Below are 17,365 nucleotides of genomic sequence, written 5' to 3'. Positions count from 1 at the left end.
GGTTTTAAAAAAAAATAAATAAAAAATCCCAACCCAGCTGCCATCGAGCGCGCCCTGCCTGCGCGGCCGTGGGTGCGCGGCTCCGCGGGGGCGCAGCGCTGCGCGGGGCCAGCGGAACCCCCCCGCAGCCGCTCCCCGCCTGCCCCACATGCGGGGCCGGATCCCCGCCGCACTCCTGCGGTGTAGGTGCCAGAGTCCCTCCTGGAAGAGCGGCGAGCAGGTTCCCACCTCCCCCTGCCACCGCGAAACGTCCTGCTGAGCGTGGAGAACGAGGAGGAGAGAGAAGAAAGCCCCCCCGAAGGCGGCCAAACCAAAAAGCAAACAGAATCCAAACGGCTCGTGTTTTAGTGGTTGACTTTAATTCTGCACTGCACTTTTACTACAAGGATATAAAGAATAAATAGCAGATACTCTTCATTTACATAGGATTAAGTCATTCAAACTGTTCTCTCTATTTACAATAACGTTGTGCTCTAGGCGTTTATTCATTTTTATTTAAAATCTAAAGTCCATAAGGAAAAAGAAAAAAAAAAACCTCACACACACGCTTTCCGAATAATGGAAAACAGCTTTAAAACGTTTTCTTATCAAAAAGTTTGGTTTGTATTTTTTAATCCTTTTATTAAAAAAAAAAAACGAACACAAAACCCCCAACAAAAAACCTACTTCGCGAAAGCGAAGCAACTTCTCTCAGGAATATAAATACCAAAAAAAAAAAAAAAGATACATTAGCAACGATCAGGGTAATAGTCTTAAAAATACAGTAGACGCTGATTATTTCACGTATAATACTGACCTTTTAATAGTATATTAAAACGGTGCCATATATACACACAATATACATTCTCCTACACGTTACAGTGCATTACAACGTTAACCAGAAAGCAAATGTCTTTTTTATTTTTGTTGCAGCAAAGGTCCACGTGAGTCCGCTGGAGAAGGGGCAAGAAAAGGTAAGTGCAAGCCCTAGCAGGAGCACTTGCACTCCGAAATGATGGGGTACTGGATGGGTATCCATGTGCACCTCTGCCCTCCCCGGCGCTGGCACCTCCACCTCAGGATCGTTAAATGCACGGACTTGGCAGGTTTGCAAACCATGCCTTCTGGGACTGAACAAGACCTTTTACTGTAGCAGCTGCCCACTTTGACGTACCGGGGCCAAAAGCGGCTGCCGAGATCGTTCCACGTGTATAGGACCGGGCAGAAGGTCTGGGACCAGAGCCACATCTGCAGCTTCCTGCGCAGCTTCTTGCTCAGCCTGTGCTTCTTGCCCGGCTGCAGCCCGTCGTAAAACTCCAGCCCTTTGATTTCGCTGGGCATCGCTCCCGAGGGTCTCTGCCTGAGCAGCAAGTCCAGCTCAGCTAGATCGTCCACTCCCAGCCGGTCCTCGGGCAAGGAAATAGCCATAAAGTTTGGGTCGAAGTGTCCGCCCATGAGGTTCCTTAGCAAGGTCTCGTTAAGATCCTTCTCCTTGGGGTCAAAGATAGGGTCCGGGTGCTCGATTAGATCCACCAAGGGCAAGTTGTCGCTGGGAGCCGGTCGGATGTGCAGATAGTGCTGGCAGGCGCCCTGCTCTAGCCGGAGACCCAGCAGAACCACCAAGGCGTATATAGTCACCAGGCACTGGGAATGATCCATCCTTGGGAGACCGGTGAGGGGGGGGGGAGGGGGGGGGAGAGGGGGGCTGGGTTCACCAAACAGCAGGGGAAGAAGGTGCAAGCAAATACATCAGAAAACTTGTACGGGGATATCCAAAATAGCTTGTCTTTAGGGGGGATCACCGCCGCTCCTCGCACCACCAGCAAAGACAGCCCCCTAATAAGCCCGGAGAACAAGCCCCCTGCAAACTCTCTCTCGCAGGCTTCTCTATAAAATTTCTCGTGGTGGAGCCGCTCCAAAATTCTGCTGCTGCTGCTGCCGCTGCTTCTTTTCACCCTCCCCGGGAAAGGGAGATGCCTCTTTTTGTTGCAAATTCTGCTTGCCGCTGCCGCTCCTCGTTGCCTGCCCGTGCGTATGGAAGAAGTTGCTGCCGATTCTTCCTCCCCGCTCCTCTCCGCCGTTTGCAAAGCAGCCTCCTCAGCAGCAACAGCAGCCACGCACGTTGGCACCAGTTTGTCTGCTTTGCAAGGACCCAAAGCCTTTAAATTTCCTGCACTTTCAGCTTCATCTCCATGGAAACCACAGACTCTCTCCTAACCCACCCCACCCCCCTTAAAAAAAAAACCACACACACAACACAACCCCCACTCCCACAAAAGTCCAGGAGAGCGCGGCTTCCCCCTTCCCACCCAGCAGGCACCCTCTGCTGGGGAAGGCTGAGGCGGGAGCCGCCGCTGCCTCCCCCCGCCTTCCGCACGCCGCCGCTCACGCGAGCCCGCCGCGCCCCGGGAGATGCTGCTCTCGCCGGGGCAGCCGCCGTCCGGCCCCGCTCCGCCCGCCCCGCCGCCGGCTCCTCACTCGGCCTCGCCACCGCGCTCCGCCGCGCCGGTCACCCCATGGCGCGCAGCCCGCGCGGCGGCGGAGCGCGGCCTCCCCCGCTCGCCCCGCGCAGCAGCGGCCGCGGCCCGAGCGGCATCTCGCCCCGCCGCCGGCTGTGCCCCCCGCCGCGGCCGGCGCTGCCCGGCCGGTGGGGGCTGCTCGCCCCGCGACGCACATGGACCCGCGGTGCTCTGCCCGCCGCGCCCGCTGGCCGCTCGCCCGCCCGCCCGCGGCAGACGCCTCCTCTGCCCGCGCCCGGCCGCGGCCCCGGGGCCGCGCCGCAGCCGCCGGCCGCCTTCCCGGGCGGAGCGAGCCCTCTGCTGGCGGCGCCGCGCCGCGGGCCGGGGCGGTGGGCGCGGGGCGAGCGAGCCGGGGCGGCGGGTTCGGGCGCTCGGGGCGGCTCCTGGGGCGAAGCTGCCGGCGCCGTGCGGGGGAGCGCGGCGGCGCACAGGGCTCGGCGCAGGGTGCCGGGGCGGCGGCTCCCGCGGGCGGCGCTCAGCCCCGCGGCCCCCGCCGGCGGCCCGAGTCCGACATGCCCGGGGGGCCGCCCGGTGGCTCCGCTCCCGCTCCCCCTGCAGCGGCTGCGGCGGGCTGCGAGGCTCCGCTGCGGTCCTCCCAGCACGGGCTTAGCCCTTTCCCAGGGAGCCCCGCAGAACCAGCACTTGCAGTGCCGCCCCCGCGCCGCACAGCGCGGGCGGGTAGCCCACCTCACAGCAGAGGCATCAAACGGCTGAAAAGCTGCGCGGAAACGCGGCCTGCGCTGCGGGGCTCCCGGCTGCCCGAGGGCGCTTGCCGGGCGCGGCTGGAAGGGAGGCAAACGCTCTATTAGGGTTTGAGTAAAATTTCCTGAAGTGCTTGAATCCCATTCCTGCAGGCTATTTAGGCACTTAGGAGCCTGAGTTTAATGGGACTGAAGCTTAGCCATCTCGCCTAAATTATTTATGCATTTGTTTAAATGTGACCCTTCAAATGTAGGTTCATGATGAAAGTAATACATGGATCGTGTTACCCAGGTTGAATGTTTTTTCTAAAACTGAACTACATTTTTTCAACTACTTTCACTCCCTAAGTTAGATTTAAAACAACTCTTATTTTGCTTTATTCCTGAGCATGTAGGGCATTTGATAAATAATACATCACTGGAATAAATGCCATGAAGAAGATGGAAAACTGACCCTAGCTCTACACCACAGAAGGAGCCTCATGGTGACACTTGCTACTACAATGTCACGCAAGGATCTGCTGGAGATTTTTACCTGGAAATTTTGGTCTCTGCCTTCATCTAGAAGCAGATAAACTTTCATTGCTGAGACCTGCCATACAAGTTGTCCCTGGAAATAAGTGAGAAGCCATACCTCTTATCTTTCAAAATAAATTTTCCCAAAATTCAAAGAGCAGAAACTTATCAAGAACAGAAGACGGCCATTCTGCTGAATTTAGGACTTAACTGAATATGACTTTGATGCCAAACTGAATATGAGGGAGCAGGGAGGTGCTAAGGTCTGCACAGAACCAGCGAGTGAGCTCAGGCACAAGCTGCTTCTTGCTGGGGCTCTCACGAGGTCTTGGCCTGTTCACACCAATGGCTCCACTCCTGCCTCCTGGCAGGCAGCCTGCGGAAGCTGCTCCTCCATCACCAGCTGGAGCTGGGGAGACTTTATTCATCCCTCCATTATTCACACACAGCCCATATTTTTGCCCACCCTGTGGGACAAAATGTTTCTTAACACACTGGCGCATAAGCCCGCACTCAAAGCTCGTCAGCTGATCTGTGGTTCTGGGAAGGATTGATGTGACTGGTTTCAGGAGGGAGCAGTTGTGAGGGTGGCTGATGAATCCTAACAAGGTGTTAATGTTTTTTTTGGGGTGCCTGTCTGTCTCTTTCTCTGTCTTCCTTCACTATGCTCCTACCTCCAGCCAGTAAGTCACTTGTAAGTCACTGTGTATATTTTGTAATCCACTTTTAAACCGCCTTGTCTAAACAGAAAGGCACAAATAACAATACTTGGTTAAAATAACAGCGTTTTGAACAGAAAGCAAAAATTCAGAAGTTACACCTAATGTCTTATATTTCTTCATTAGTAATAAATCCAGTTTTACTCAGCTGGTATTTGAAAACAATTCTTTAATTACCAGTCTCCAACTCTAAAAATAAAGCCTGTAAGGCCTATGTCCTGTCTACTTCATGCCAGCTGTGTTTAGGATTCTACACTCAACACTGTGAACCTCAGCAAGCACTCGAAGACCTTTCTCTCCTGACCCGGGTTACCTGGAGGAGGAAGTGTTTTCTGGAAAGAGGCTGGTTCAGACGGACTGCCTCTTTACGGTACAGAGATTTGGTCTGAGCAGAGCAGGCTGGGGCTCAGTAATTCCTCAAGCGCAGGTGTCCATACAGGGTGCACCAGGCAGCTGGCATGGCTGTGAAAGCTCGAGGGATGCAGAAGTGACAGAAGTCACTTGTGGCCCAAGAATTTCTTGGTGGAATGGCTGATAGCAGGACTGGGGAAGAGCTGCCAGTAACAGCTCTGCCAGAAGCCTCTGGGTCAGAGGGAAAAGAAAATGGTTTATTTCAGGGTTTGCTGAAAACAGCAGTAAATGAGACCTGGAGGTAAAGGGCCTGATCCAGACTCTGTGCATGATGCCAGCCCCTCCTGGGATAGGGACAGAGGCCAGCAGCTCATAGAGGCCTTAGCTGGTCACTCTACTGGCAATGGTGCATGAAGCAGAGGAGAAAACAACTCCCTTTGCCTCAGCTTTATTGGTTCTGGAGTGCTGTCAGTAGTAAAAATGTGTTTTTTCAGTAGACAAGGCAAATATGACCTTCAAGGCACACAGGAAGCCAATGTGGGCAAGAGTAAGATGCCACTTCTGCAGGGTCACATCTCTGATGAGGAGAGAAGAGGTATGCAGCCTGCACTGCTCTGCTTATGACTCTGGAGGCACAGCTCTGAAAACACATTATGTAAGGATCTGATTTCAGTCCACAACAGCAAGGATGCACAGAAAGAATTCAGAATAGATTTGTTTCCCATTAATTCTACTAACAGAAAATGGCCTGACCTACTTCACCTGACCCAGTGCTCAGGGACATCCCGCTGAGTTCAGCCCATGGTGTCGAATCAGTCTGGTCTATGAGCAACAGTCTCAAGCTTGACGCATGGAATACTCTAAAACATGGAGGGAATGTCACAGAAAGTAATAAAACACTAAAAAACTGGGATGAGGAAGAAATATGCCAGGTATGCTCGGAAGAGCTGTGCCTTCCTTAGGAGTGGAGGCTTCCTCACAGTTGTTCTTTTTTCCCCTACACTAAAGATCATTCAAATTAAGATCTAATTCACGATCTCATTGCTTTTCACTTCTTACTTTGAAAAATCCATTGGCATGAAACAAGGATTGTTTCTTAAAAAAAGGAAAACCAACAACATAACTGAGTGAGTCCTCTGCCCAGCTCTCATGCGGATTTCTCATATGGCTTTGGGCAATAAATTGCATAGCTTTGTGCTTTCCTTGTTTGTAGAGCAGGAATGCTAATCCTTGCCTCTTGCACCGAGATGTTGGAGAGTTTGATTAGATGCTACCAGTAAATCCGTATCAATGCAGAGCAAAGAATCCAGTGTTTTACTAAAATTATAGAGGAAACTTGTGATTGATAGAGCAGACAAATTTTAAGTTTTAGGTCTAATGAGCTGCTAGACCAGCTCCCTCTTCCTTGGTCACACCCCTATAAATTTTGCAAGAAAATCCTTATGGATTAATTTTCTACCTTTTTTTTAAACTGTGAGTCCCTAAAAAAATTCTAAAGGAGATGCACAACTTTCAGGCATTTTACATAGTTCATATATGCCTTATGGCAATCTACCCAGTCTACCTTATTAGCTATCAAAGGTCTGGTATGACCTCACCCAGAAATCCGTGCACCACAGGTAGAAAATCACTGTTATACTGCTTTTAAGCTGTATTCTTTAGTCTGGAAAGATTCAAGGAGATCTTGCTGGACCTTTGGAATGTGGTGCTGCGTCTCAAGGTACTTCATCCATTTCCCTGCCCTTTTCCTGATTCACAGAAAGGGCCACAGAACAACCATCGTATTAACAGACTGCACAATATTAGCAGGTGATCAGCTGCTCTGAAAGAAAACAGTTATGAATCACATGGAAGGTAAACATTTGTTGAGAGAGCAAAGTTCTACCTTGAAATCCCAACAGAATGGAGGCAGGGAAGGATACATTTAGCCAAGAACCTGTATCTGCAGTGATAAATGATGTATAAATAATTTGTATTTTGAAACTAAGCTCTGGGATGAATGTTTTATAGTGGAGTAAATTCTAAGATGACTGATGCATTAAAGCAATGAAAAAAAGCACAAAAAAAAAAAAAAAAAAGGAAACCCTCCCAAATAAAACAAGTTAGTTATTTCTTAGACTTTAAGTACAGCTATACGTGGAGATGTATCCATTATCTAAAAAAAAGAAAAAAAAAAGATGAGGCTGTAAAAGAAGAGAATAAATTCTTGCAAGGTCCTTAAAGAATTGCTCTATTTTTCTCATTTCATGTCATTCTTGCTCCTAAAATACTGAGCCTCCTTGATACTCAGCCCACTCCTCTTGCTCCTGCATTTTTCCTAAGGTATAGACTTTTGTCTTTAGAACAGAGCTTGTGCATTCATCTGCTGATAAACTGTTTATCTTAGCTTTTATGAGGGCGCCTTGCTGCAAGCCAGCCAGAGACAGGATCCTGGGTGTTTGTCTTTTTTTTAAAAGAGGGTCCGGGAAGTGACGGGTATTTATACCTCCCCTTGGCTCTATATATCATGGGAGGTGGAACTCCACTGTCTCTGTTTCTCGCTTTTTCTCTCAGCAGCGTCTTCTGCCGTAAATCTGAATCTCTCAGAACAGTTTTCTTGGCTGCAACCCCACTTGGAGGAATTAGGTCTTTTTATTTATTTATTTATTTATTTACGCAAAAGGTTTGCAACAGAGGAAACCCAAGGTTCTTCTAATTCCTCCCCCTCCTCTACCCCACCTAACTATCCTGCTTTTTGTGCCAAATACTAACATCTCAGCAGTCAAGAGAAGAGACCAGAGCCGGTTAAGCGTCTCACAGTTTGCAGACCAATTCATTACAGAGAGAGAGGCCAGTCGGAGAACTGGCAAACATGAAACAGAAACCAAGGTATTTTTTATGTTAAAAAATGACACTTATATTTACAAGCAATGGCTCCTGACAGGGATCTGAATTTCCACACAGGCAACATTGTTTATCCAAACAAACTCCCTGTAGCAGCATATATTACATATATACACACATGACAAGTAGGAATGCATTTATCCTTTTTTTGCCAGCCTGCTTATTAAGATAAACAACTATTGAGATAAACCAAGTTTTTATTATTCCTTTTTTATGAAACACTAAAGACAACTGAGTGACAGGGATTCAATGAACTGAAAAATACAGCAACCCCCCAAACAAGCCCTGTGTGCATGTGAGTGATTCATTGATGCCAGCTACTGAATAACCCTGATACATAACATTTCCCACCTCTGATATTTAAAAAGACCCCCTCGCCCTTTTAGCACCAATGGAGCCCTTCAAATGTTTTATTGCTAATTGTCTAATGCTATGTGATGAATGGCTGCTTGACTGAAAATGACAACCCCTTTTCTCTGAACTACTTCATTTTCCTGGCTCCAGTGGGGGTGAAGAGGAAAAAATAAATCCCATTACATCATATTTAGCCTGTTGGTTATGAATGAAGGAAAATTAAACTTCTTTTAGAAGTACTTCTATCAACTAAGTCCAGAGCCCCCAGGTCCCTTGCACTCAGTAAATGTTGCCTCAGATGCTGGGGCAAAATGTTCCAAGAGACTCAGGAGTTTTTTGGAAGCACAAAACCCCAAAGGCAGGGTCTAATCCTGAGCAGAGAGCCAGGGGGAGCAGGATCACAAATATATCTAATTCAGAAACCCTGGACTAAATCTAGAATGGCTGCACTTTGTGCTCACAAGTGTTTTGGCTACAGGGTAATAAAAGAGCAGAATTTAGCCCAATATGTAAAACAACTCCTGACTATAGTTTTGCTTCAAGAATAAATGCAGCAGAGGAAGATCCCACAAATTCAGAACTGCTGCTTTATTAGGCAGTCTTCAAATTTGCTCTGGCTAGAGTATCTGCAAGGATAAAGGAGTTTAAATAACTAGAAAAAGATTAAACTGCATGTCTTTCCCCAGCATTTTGTATTTACCACTTCTTTCCCGCTTCTTATGCTTTATCCCTTTAGGGAATCTGATCTCTTCAAAAGATCACAATGATCAGCCAAAGTTGTGTGCAGAGCATTATCTTTGCAGCCACTAACAAAATGTCACAAAATACAAACTCCCAGTGACAGGGCTGGCTGTGAAAAGCTGTATCTTCAATAGGATACTTTTCAAAGAAACCTGTAACTTCAGTGGCAAATGGAATGATTTCCCCTTTCTCTCACGAATGATGAGGCAGACACACACATGGGGGTATGGGATTAATTCAGATACAGAAACATAGACAAAGGAGACTGATTCCAAACCTGCTCATGTTCAGTATGAATCTCTGGGATGTGTTTCTTTGGCTTGGGAGTTTCAAGTCTTTGCTTGTGAAGGCAAAGGGACCCAGGCGAGTAAAATAATGAATCTAGGCTTCCCAGACACAGGTCTGACATTTGCTCTCTCCCTCTGACTCAGGCTTTGACTGAGTTCAGGGATTAATTAGGCCATGCAAACGAGTTAGGTTCTCTCTTCTGGCAACCTGGTCACGTAGGGAACCCCCACCCCTCCCCTTCCCCACACTCTCCTTCCCCATAATGAAGCATGACTGTAGTAAAACAAGTCTTTTGATGGTGCCTCTTCTCATCACTTTCAAGACAAACAATGTCTCAGAAGCCCCCCAGCTGCTTTTATTTTTCTTATATCTACAGTTACATCTTGGGTGTGTTTACTCTTCCTCATTAAATATGTTGTTCCCCTCCTTTTTTTTTTTTAATATCCTTCCTTTATTGCAGTTTACACAACACATCAATTACAGGATAGAGTTAAAAGCTTTCAGAGCCATTCTTGGGTATAGAGCAACATCCCACACCACCACCATCTCTAAAGGAGAATTGACACAGGGTATATAGGGTATAGTAGGAGTATAAGACAAACAGCCCCACAGCAAGCAAAGAAAGAAGTGGTCACAAATTGCTACTTTTCTCACAGCAAAGCATCACTTATGTATAGTCAAACTTCCTTTGATAAGCCTGAGTAAGGACTTTGGTGTTTTGTTTTGTTTTGTTTTTTTTTTTTTCATCAAAAATATTAACAAGCAACCATTACCCTTCTCCTATTAATACAAATACTTGGAAAGTCTAAGATGGCATAGTAAGAAAAAACAACCTATCATAGGACTCACGATCAGCTAGACTTTCCCACATACACCTTGGTCTTAGGATCATTTTCTTTCAAGCAACATTGAAATAACAGGACTTCAACTGAATATCTTTGCTGCTTAGCAAGCCTTCTGAAGCTGCATCACCTTTTAAAGTACTTGTTTGCATAATGAACACATCAGCAGTTCAATAAGATGCCAGACACAATGGCCCATATTTTAACCATTATTTGGATTTGTTTTCCCTCTCTCTATATGCGTGTGTATGCATGCATGCATGTGCAATTGTTCCCGTGTAGGAACAGCCTTTCCATTACTCCCATTCTTGATAAGTCAATGTGTCTTTGGAACACTATTCTGTTTTCATTTACAAAAATATCAAAACCAAACAGAAAAGAGTGCTGCCCTTACCACTGTGGAAGTTCCACAAGAGTTCTCCATACACTGAACATGAAGGCTAACTTTTGTAAGCAAACTGAGCACTTTAACTCAAATATTAGGTATTGAAACAGACTTGACAAGGGATTCAGAGAAGAGGTATGCCTTTGTAACAGAAAAAGTAGCAAAAGGAACACCGCTGCATTTAAAATGTCTCATGGCAGAGATGGCTTTTTATGCCACTTTGACTTAATATCTCTCCACTTTTCCCATCAAAAAAGAAGGTAGGAATAACCTTTCTCTGCAGACCCTAACCTAAATCACTCTCTCTAGGGGGACAATTCAGCTCCAGATATCAGAGTCTGCCTGTCATCATTCTGTGTTAGATCTCTTAAATAAATAAATAAGCAGCTTTCCCCCACCAGCCTGAGAGCCCTTGTGTGCCTAGGCTTAGGTCTTGCCCAGTGGCTTACTGCTGCAGGACCTGGGGGGAGCAGGGCGGGGGGCGAGGTGGGGGCAATCGCCCTCCAACACTGGGAACTGTTTGTAAATTACCCTAAGCTTCCCTTAGTCATTATTCCATTAACTGCCTCTTGGTAGATCTGTCAGTAACTAAGCCGGGACTTATTTGTAGAGAATCAGAGGCTATTTGCTGTACTAAGTGAGCCATGAGAGCGAAAGGGTTTGGGATTTATTTGTAATTACAGTTGGGATTTTTTTCTTCTCCTTCTTGCCTGGACCCCACTGGTACTTTCATTCACATTCCCTAAGCTGAAGCTGGCGCCAGGATCACAGGCTGGCCCTGTGTTTATGTCATTGAGACTAGGACAATATTTCAGTGTGGAGCCAGACCGCAGGGATCCACTCTATAAAACCCTCACTAAAAATAGACAGCCGCCCTGCCCCCAGGCCCGCGGACCGCCGGCACCCTGCGTGGCGCACAGCCCTCGCCTGGGCCACACTCAGCCCTCCCCACTAGCCCCTGCTAGCCCCCGGGCCCTGCTACCCCCATCCCATCCCGTGCTCCCCCCACTGAGGGTCCCCACGAGCTGCCCCGGGGGCTGGCGGAGCCATTCAGGCTCCAGCTGGCAGCGGCAGCCCCCCGAGGCCTCCTGCCTGCTCAGTGCGAGGGGATGGCACCTCGGGGTGCCCGGGCTCCCTGCTCGGGGATGGCGGGAGCGTGCCGGGATGCATCCTGCACCAGGGCTCTGCTCAGGCCGCAATGCAGGGACAGCGAGCAGTCCCAGACACCCCTGGCTTGCTGGGCTGTGGTGGCTGTCACTGGGAGAGCGACAGATACCTGAAATAGCAGTGCCTGGGACTCCTTTCCCTCTGTAGCTTGTAAAGGCGTGCAGAGAGACCCCAGCGGGACAAAACTGGGTCAAAGACTTCACCTCTGTCTGATAAATCTTTCCTGCAGCAAATTAAAAAAAAAAGAGCCAAACATTTCCATCTCATAGCTGTCAATTTTATTCAGAAGCATGAACCGGGGCAAATCATTCAGCCTTTTCAATGCCAGTGGTGCATGATGCCGCAGCTTGGGAGGGTAAATGTAACTAGAGTGTTTATTGATCAGTTCAACAGCTATATAGATAAGATATGAGGAGCTTAGCGCGCAGATTTTCAAGGTAAGAGCCTGATCCTGCAGCTTACATCCTGACATTGGAAAGGGCTTCATTCAAGAAGCCTGTGAAGTAACAGAAAAAGCTCACATGGATTTTAATGGGCAACAGAGTCTTCCAAAAGACAGCAACAAAGAGCAACTGAGCCTCTTGATTCCCTTAGATCCCTGTTTGTTTAGCTGCTGAAAAAGCATACTCAGAGGCAGCAGACGTGAGTGTGCCTACACACATAGGTATCCCGAGAAGGGATGCTGCTGCCACTGAGCACCAACGAATGCCAATCTCCGAGAGGAGCAAACCCCTCAGGGAATAGCTTCCTTCCAGATTCCTGTCACTGAATCACTGTCCTGGCATAGGTCATGTTTATTAAGTCAGCAGGAACTGGACTCAAGCATGAAAGCTTGCTCAAACCAGTGGCAAAACTACAGTGTGTGCAGGGGAAGAGCCAGATGCTGAGCTGTGACACAGAACAGCTGGCAGCGAACCGCAGGGTTTGCCTGGCCCGAGGACCCTGTCTGACTCTCACCCAAGGCCCAGGCCAGCCTAACTGTTCTCCCGCGGGGCTGCACGGCTTGTTCCTGGTACAGGTGCAGCCAGTCACCACCTGAGCGGGGATGGTCTGAACTCAGAGCTCTGAAATCCCAGGCAGTGCTTTAAAACCCTGCTGTGCCACACTTGACACAATGCAACTTGACTTTGAGTTGATTGGCTCAAACTACATCATTCACTGGGCAAAGGAGCCATTTTGTACAAGGAGAGAAGACTATTGTATCATGGACCAAGCACGTAGGAAAATAATGGCTCCTTGTTGAAAGGCTGTTTTGGAAATTTTCAAAACATCAAGAACACATATACAGTGGTATAGAAGGACAGCTGTGGTGTTCTAAAGAGATGTATCACAGACACTGGGAAGAGAATCCAACAGATTTCATACAAACCGGCACATGTTTTCTGCACCATGCTATGTGTACTCAGCGCTTGCTCAGTGATTATTCTGTCGAGTTCAGCCTCTTCCATCAGTTCACCTTGCTTTTTCAGCTAAATGTATCAGGTGAACGCTAGTGCAGTGTAATCAGGATCCCTTTGCAGGAGGCATTGTGCATGTGTTGAATGGCAGCTCCAGGTCTGGATTCTGGATCTTCTCAATAGATTCCACAGATGAAAAGTGAGAAGATAAAAGCACACAAAGTACCAAACCGGCTTGTCCAATGTCACAAAACAGCAAAACTGAGAAGAGGGCTCCACTTTCCCTGCTTAGGACTGTCTCCTGTCTTTTGTAAGAGTATCATGTTGGCAGAGAGAGGCCATGGGGCCTCATGGATTTCATAGCATCTTCTAATTTCATTACAGTAGAAGTTAGTCATCAATTAGAAAGGCAGATCCAAATCAAAGCTTCATGAAAGACAACAGCAAAACTCAACAGCGCTGCTAACAGTGGCTTTATCAGCTGGCAACAAACATGACAGAATAAGAACTGTAGCTACAGGGAACAGTTGTGCAGTGTGTGAAATACTGGTTGCTCTCTGCTCAACTTCTCAAAGTAATCCTTGCAGCAAGGAAATACTACACAGACAAAATTTACTTCAGAAGCAGCCTTCTAAATTTAATGTAATTGTTGCTTTTGTGGGGCTTCTCACTATTTTAGCTGAATTCTCAAATACTAATCCTGGGGATAGAGGACCTTCAATTGCCTTCAGTCAAAAGTGTGATATATAAAGGAATGAAGCTGAAGGGCCTTCATGTGGAGGAAGCACATTTCTGGAAATGAAGCATGTTCTATCATGTGCCATTAGTGTCTGAGAAATGGCCCTGCATTGTTCTCACACTTCACGCTGCATCTTTTCACGACTTGAGCAAACGCTGTCTGTTCCCACTGTACTTCTATAGCCAGTGTGTGGCCTTCTTTTTTCATCTTTGGAGCTCGCCGATCGTATACCTGTCAATGAATATGCAACGAAAGGAGACTGTTGCAGAAATTGGACTCTCTGGTTTATTACAGTAATTAGATGCTGAGTAGTGAATGAAGCAGAAGATTGCAAGAAGATAAAGGCAATACTTGCAGGAACTGAACATCGTCACAAAAATATGAATTCTCTGAGTTCTGCCAAAGAATCCCTGTGCAGTAGCATATAAGCCACTGAAAACTTTTCCACAGGTGGCCACTAATGTGTATGTCTCATTTTCGACAATGCTTAAGCTATGCAGCCTCAGTTGGGACTCCATTCATAGCAGGGCGTGCATTCACAACAGCTGCAATTCAAGCCAACTGGAACTGTGCTTTGAACATAAAAAGTCCTGATATGAAATACCAGCTCTTAGGTGGCTTGAATAAGCACACCCACAATTAGGGGATACTGGATAATTTTGACTGTAGATCATCTATGTCTTGGTTCTCCAGCCATAAAATGACATCACACCCATGATGATACTAGAAGATTAAAAAATATATCCTTTCAAAGATTTATTATTTGTATTATCACAGTACCTAAAAGCTTGCACATGGACTGACCATGTTTGGTATTCTACAAATGTGTAAGAAAAAGGCATCCCTGCCTTCATAGCATAAATTAAAACCATGAGGTAACAGATGGTATGACAGAAGAAAGACAATGGAACAGTACTGTCTGCTGGTTTGCTTCAGCACACCTGTGCCTCAGCACCTATGCTCATAATTTTTTTTTCAGATAAAACAGAAAAAAAGGCTTTCAAGAGAAGGCTTAAAAGATATAGATACTGTAGTAAGACCCAGAAAAAAATATCTGTACAGCCTGTGCACTATGCTATACAGCCTGTGCTCTGTACATTTTGATGAATACAGTCTCTTTCAAAAAGTCAGTGCTGTGAACTGCCAGTGAATCTGTTTTAAATAATGCTGAGTGCTGGAGAGGTTGCCTCCATACAGAAATGATCCCATATTAAGAGGTAAAAAACCTGTCTACATATACTATGGAAGGACATGGCAACTTGAGTTTTCCACCTCAACCAAAACAAAGTCTCTATTATAGTTATTTGTTTATTCTCTGTACTGCTGCCTGGCCAACCCAGTCAGATGTTAAGAGCCCACTCTCTCAGGCCCTAGGAATACAAGCTATAGGGATTGCTCTCACCACCGGTACCTTATTAAGTGATGGCTTTCCCAGGTCATTTGAAAGGTAATCACTTCTCTTAATTTTAAAGGAAAAGTTGTTCTGAATCTGCTGATCTCTGCAAAGTGAACAAGCAGTCCAGAGAATTTAGTCATCAGCTGGATTTTATACATATTTTCAAAGTATTGCAGGTGTCTGCTGTGGGAGCAATCTGCGGACTCCCTTGAAAAGTTCATGGAAATGTATTCCTTCAAGTCATTACCCAGCCTTTCTCCCTACCCTCTACCATTTCAGGACAGGAGTACATATACAGCTCTCTCTTTTCCTTGGCATCTGGACAACTCTTCTACTGTCACTGCCCTGTAGTCCTCAGCTGGCATAAGAATTCCAAAATAAATGAGCGTGTTGTAATCAGGAGAAAAATATTGTGTCCTTGTGGTGTTGATGTTTTTGCAGCTCAGCTTCTCAATGGCCACCACAAGTTGAGCTGCATATTTCTTTACAAAAATATGCTTGCATCGGTAACTTGGCAGGCCACTCACTGAATAGGCATTTAGCTACCTGTTTACTGTCGCCAACAAAGTTCAGTTGATGAAATAGGGGCGAAGAGGCACCCTGACAAACAGCACACGTTTAGCAAGTCGGCGGCCAGTCTTTACGGCAAGCAGACTTGTACTGCAGATCTGGTGGCCAAGAGGCTTTCACAAGTTTCTGTGAAACCCAAAAGCTAATAGCAAGAGCAAAATAGAACAGAACGTCTTTAAAGAGACAAAGATACTGACTAAATATCTAAGTTTAACCATGTTTCAAGAAATCACATAAGCAAAATAAGCCTCAGTGGGTAATTTACAAACCTGCCTCCAGGCAACTAAAGAACATGAGCCAATACTCAAAACCAGCAAGGAAGTACTTAAAGGTGTGTGGCTGTGTGCAGTCACACAGCCCGAGGGAACGCATTACCCAGAGAACTGAAAGGGCCAGGATGGCATTTTTAAAGCACTCACTGTCAGCTTAGCTCTGCCAACTTTATCTCCTGCCAAAGCAGATCCAAAAAGGCAGGTCTTACCTGTGTTCATCTCCCAGAACCAACACTCTTACTGGGGCCATTCAAATTCCAGTATCTGTCACTTCTTTCAAAAAGTGTCTGAATGTCATTTCCAGTAAAACTGGATGCACAAATCCATTTTTTTTTTAATCTCCCAATTTGTTTTAATCTGTAGCCTCAGTGCTCCTACAAGAGTTTTTGCCTGCCCCCCATCAATTCACACCAAAACCACCTTCAAAGTACGCTAATTTGCACTTCCAGCCCATGCCTTCTTGCCAGCCTAGAGGGTGCAGGTAGAGCCAGAGCTGTGTATTTGTTCAGGTTGGAAGATTTAAGTCATGACCACTCATGCTGCCAATAGTTTTCCAATGGCCTTTCCAGAGGTCGCAGGGGAAGGACAAGCTCTGTGGCCATAGACTGGGGCAAAGTCAGCACCAGGAGCTGGAGGAGATGCTCCCACACCCGGGCGGGCACTGCCCAGATGGCAACGTCACCACCGTCCGGGCAGCACTCACTCCTGACTAATGACAACCCAGCTGATCAGACTACCTACTCACTCCTCAAACTGTTGAAGCAGCACACAAGTGTTAGTGCACTGCTGCTCTGGGCTCTTTGCTTTCTCCAGCACAGCTCAGCGGATTAGGACAGGGACAGAAAGGCCGCAGAGGAATAGGTACAGCACAACTGCACCATTTTTTCCACAGCTGTGGATTTTTCTTTTAAAAGGGTAGTGACTGTGTGTTATGAAAGTCCACAAAATATGAAGCTAATAATAAACTGCTAAGCATCATGTGGAGTCTAAAACTGCTTAATTTCAGTTGCTGCTAACATGCAGGCTATTTAGACTCGTTAACAATGTAAACCAAAATAATTCCTGTATGAATTAAAGCATGGGAGACAAGAACTGTTACACCAGCAGGACTAGCTAAATTATGCTGAAAATATGTACACCAAATGTACATGGTGACATTGGTTCTTTTTCCACAAATTTCACATAAAAGAGAATTGCCATACTGTACCATCCAGTATGAAAAAGCATTCAATAGATATTTTTTCATTTAAAGAACGAGCCAACACAAGAGACATTTTCCAGAGGTAAAGTTCAATCCATCCTTCAGTTTTTCTTATAACTTTGCACATAGCCTTAAAAAAACCCCAAACCAGACTTGGACACGCAAATTCGGCTGAAGTGTGACCACCTGAATTGATTTTTCCTTTAATGACTTCATCTTTATTCATTTCCCTCAACTTTCACAGAAATTATGCGTGCGCATGAATAATGCATACACAGGGCCAAACACAAACTATTTTGAGAGCACAGCTCCTCCTAAATTTTTTCATGGGAATACATACTGTGG

General features: G+C 46.6%; 2 protein-coding genes across 2 annotated transcripts in view; both read right to left on the bottom strand.

The window, feature by feature from the left end:
- Positions 1-337: 337 nt before the first annotated feature.
- NOG (noggin) lies at positions 338-6,955 on the bottom strand. The gene has a single exon (XM_080374558.1). It carries the CDS (start codon positions 1,636-1,638, stop codon positions 967-969), a length of 672 nt encoding a protein of 223 aa, XP_080230684.1. The 5' UTR covers positions 1,639-6,955; the 3' UTR covers positions 338-966.
- ANKFN1 (ankyrin repeat and fibronectin type III domain containing 1) overlaps positions 6,949-17,365 on the bottom strand; it is a 195,915-nt gene continuing 185,498 nt past the window's right edge. The window contains exon 19 of the mRNA XM_080375264.1: positions 6,949-17,365. This exon is cut by the window's right edge and continues 13,933 nt beyond it. The gene's annotated coding sequence lies outside the window, so the exon portion shown is untranslated.

Source organism: Falco punctatus (assembly GCF_963210335.1).
Source record: "Falco punctatus genome assembly, chromosome: 1".
Classification (NCBI taxonomy): domain Eukaryota; kingdom Metazoa; phylum Chordata; class Aves; order Falconiformes; family Falconidae; genus Falco; species Falco punctatus.
Note: the sequence above shows the minus strand (reverse complement) of the source record. Positions and strands in the feature narration are given on the sequence as shown.

What these genes read in the sequence shown, in the direction of transcription:
- NOG (XM_080374558.1), bottom strand. Translation starts at nt 1,638, where the DNA reads ATGGATCATTCCCAGTGCCTGGTGACTATATACGCCTTGGTGGTTCTG.